At 42.2% G+C, this 2,500-nt stretch overlaps 1 protein-coding gene across 3 annotated transcripts in view; it reads right to left on the bottom strand.

Annotated features, from left to right (window-relative positions):
- The window catches only part of arap1 (ArfGAP with RhoGAP domain, ankyrin repeat and PH domain 1), a 65,590-nt gene that overhangs the window by 6,069 nt on the left and 57,021 nt on the right, over positions 1-2,500 (bottom strand). For all 3 annotated transcript variants that reach the window (XM_026191464.1, XM_026191466.1, XM_026191465.1), the window contains 2 exons: positions 1,020-1,083; positions 549-707 (listed from right to left, as the gene is read on the bottom strand). In XM_026191464.1, coding sequence (XP_026047249.1) covers positions 549-707; positions 1,020-1,083 — 223 coding nt within the window. The remainder of the gene's footprint in view (positions 1-548; positions 708-1,019; positions 1,084-2,500) is intronic.

The following is a 2,500-nucleotide window of genomic DNA, read 5'->3' on the forward strand; positions in this document are numbered from 1 at the left end:
CAAAAAATAAAATAAAATAAAAAAATCGTCTAAGGCTCTGCACACAGTCTGGATTCTTAAAACATTTTTTTGTTTTGGTTGAACACAAATCATTTATCATCTTCGCAGCTCGTGAAACCACATGAGATTGCATTTCATAATATATTTAATTGATTAGTTTGATATTTTAAGAACCCAGATCCTGCAACGATCGTTAAATCACAGACAAATCATGAAACAGAGATTATTGATCCTGCACAGGTGAATCCCTCAAACTTTACTGAAAAGTTAACAAAGAGAAAAATTGAGCATGAAAAGTTCTGCCTCAGGAGACTGAACGCTTGATTTCATGCACAATCCGATGTATTCTATTCTGAATAGAAATCAGACTCGCAAAGTGCAAAATTGGTATAGGATGTGCGCAAATTTGCACTGCTCTTTGATTCGGCTCATGGTTGAGGGGTCTGGACCACCTGCGCAGCATGAAAGTCTCTGATTAACTGGGCAGCTTTGCAGTGAGCTGCCTGGTTCGTCGTAGATTACTCCCAGTGATTGGTAGATTGACTCACAGCAAGCTGGTCTTGGCTGAAAGCTGCAACGCTGTTCCGCATCTCATTCTCACTGCCACGCAGTGGTATCAGTGACACGTTACCATGACGTGTGTCTGGCAACTCACGACTCACGCGCTTGTGCTGGAGTCCATCCTGAGGCCACACGTTACCATCGTACTTTACCAAGGAGGAGAAACCGAGAGGAGAGAAGACAGACATGTTACGATACTACAATATAATACTACTACACTGTGAGGAAACTATTTAAATCATTTAACATGGTCCTGGTGAGGATTACTGATTTCAGTAGTGCTGTTTTATTTACTTTCTTTATTACAGTTTCTAAAACTTCTGCATCGCTGCTTGGTTTTTACAAGAAATTCACAGTTTTCACAAATAACAACAAAAGAAATAAAACAAATCATAACACATTTAAATGATTTATTACAAATTTTCCACCTCTCAGCAGGTGTTCAGGGAGGGACATACCTGAATACTGAGAAATGTAGCATACCACTCTCTCATTTCTGACTGGGTCTCACAGCAGAGATACCTGCAAATAAATAGAGGCAGATAAGTGAAGCAGACAGTGCGATAAAAATCAAACTGTGGGCTGAGTGTGTGTGTGTGTGTGTGTGTGTGTGTGTGTGTGTGTGGGGGGGGGTGTCTTGGGAGACAAGCAAACAGTGAGGCAGAGATGAATTCGAGGACCAGGGGAAATTTGGAAGAAAAAAAAAAAAGAACAAGAACAAAGGGAGGTAGTGAAAACTGTTAACCGAAATTGACATGTTCTCTCCTATGACACCTGACAGTGACGCCACAAGCGTAAACAGTGAGCACGACTACTAATTTAAACTTCCGCCCAAAACAAACACTGATTATAACCTTCAGCATCCAGCGTGTGTGCCTGTGTGTGCGTGCCTGTGTCCCTGAAAAGTGCGAATTCGTGCCTCTGTAGTGTCTGCATGCATGTACGTGCAAATTTCATGCCACTCAGGTTGCCGTCATAGCCCTCTGAGTCATCAGTCATGCTGCTGTGCTGAATAAACAGGCTGTATTTATACGATTATTACTGTTATGAGCACAAATTTAGACTCCAACAATTATTCGAGTGAAGTCCTCTGAGACAGCAAAACACTGATACAAAGAGACTTTAAAAACAAAACAGCAATGCAGCATGCAACTGACACAAAATTAGGTGCAGTCATAGAATTTGACAGAATACCCACCACACACCCCCACACACACACCCCCCCCCCCCACACACACACACCCCCCCCCCCCCACACACACACACCCCCCCCCCCCACACACACACACACACCCCCCCACACACACACACACACACACACACACACACACCCCTAGCTCCTCCCTCTCCCTAGTTCACTTCATAATGCCTAACAGAGCTCATTAGTGTTTGCTGGCATTCAAAATGAGACAGCCTCTCTATTCCAGTGCACATACATGCAGCACAGTATCTCCTACATGTGACTTTTTCGTTTTTGCTTGCAATTAACTGCCCGCCATTATCAGCGTCAAAAGACTGAGAGCTGCTCATCTATGATTATGGATTACCAAAAAGCCACAGAATAAAATTTACATGATATTCCTAAAATTTATTAGCACCCTTATAAGCTTAAGCACGAGGTGTGCTGAGAAAATAGTGCTGCAAGGAGGAAAAAAAAAAAGGGGGGGAAATTAATGTGCTAAGAGTTTTGAGAACATTAAGGGACATTTAGTGCAGATATATTAAAAAAAAAAAAAAGATTGGGATGATACAGTCACACGGGCGCCTCCTCATCTAGCTCTTTTGATTATTATTTTTTCCACTTTCTTATCCCTCTCCACTCAAAGTTGTATTTTAACTGCATTAAAGTCAACATTTCTTACTCAGTATACAGTATCTCCCCTTCAGCATGACTCTTTGCCCCTCTACCTTCCACCTCTTTCTGCATCTTCCTTGCTCC

The sequence above is a fragment of the Astatotilapia calliptera genome, chromosome 14, assembly GCF_900246225.1.
Source record: "Astatotilapia calliptera chromosome 14, fAstCal1.2, whole genome shotgun sequence".
Classification (NCBI taxonomy): Eukaryota; Metazoa; Chordata; class Actinopteri; order Cichliformes; family Cichlidae; genus Astatotilapia; species Astatotilapia calliptera.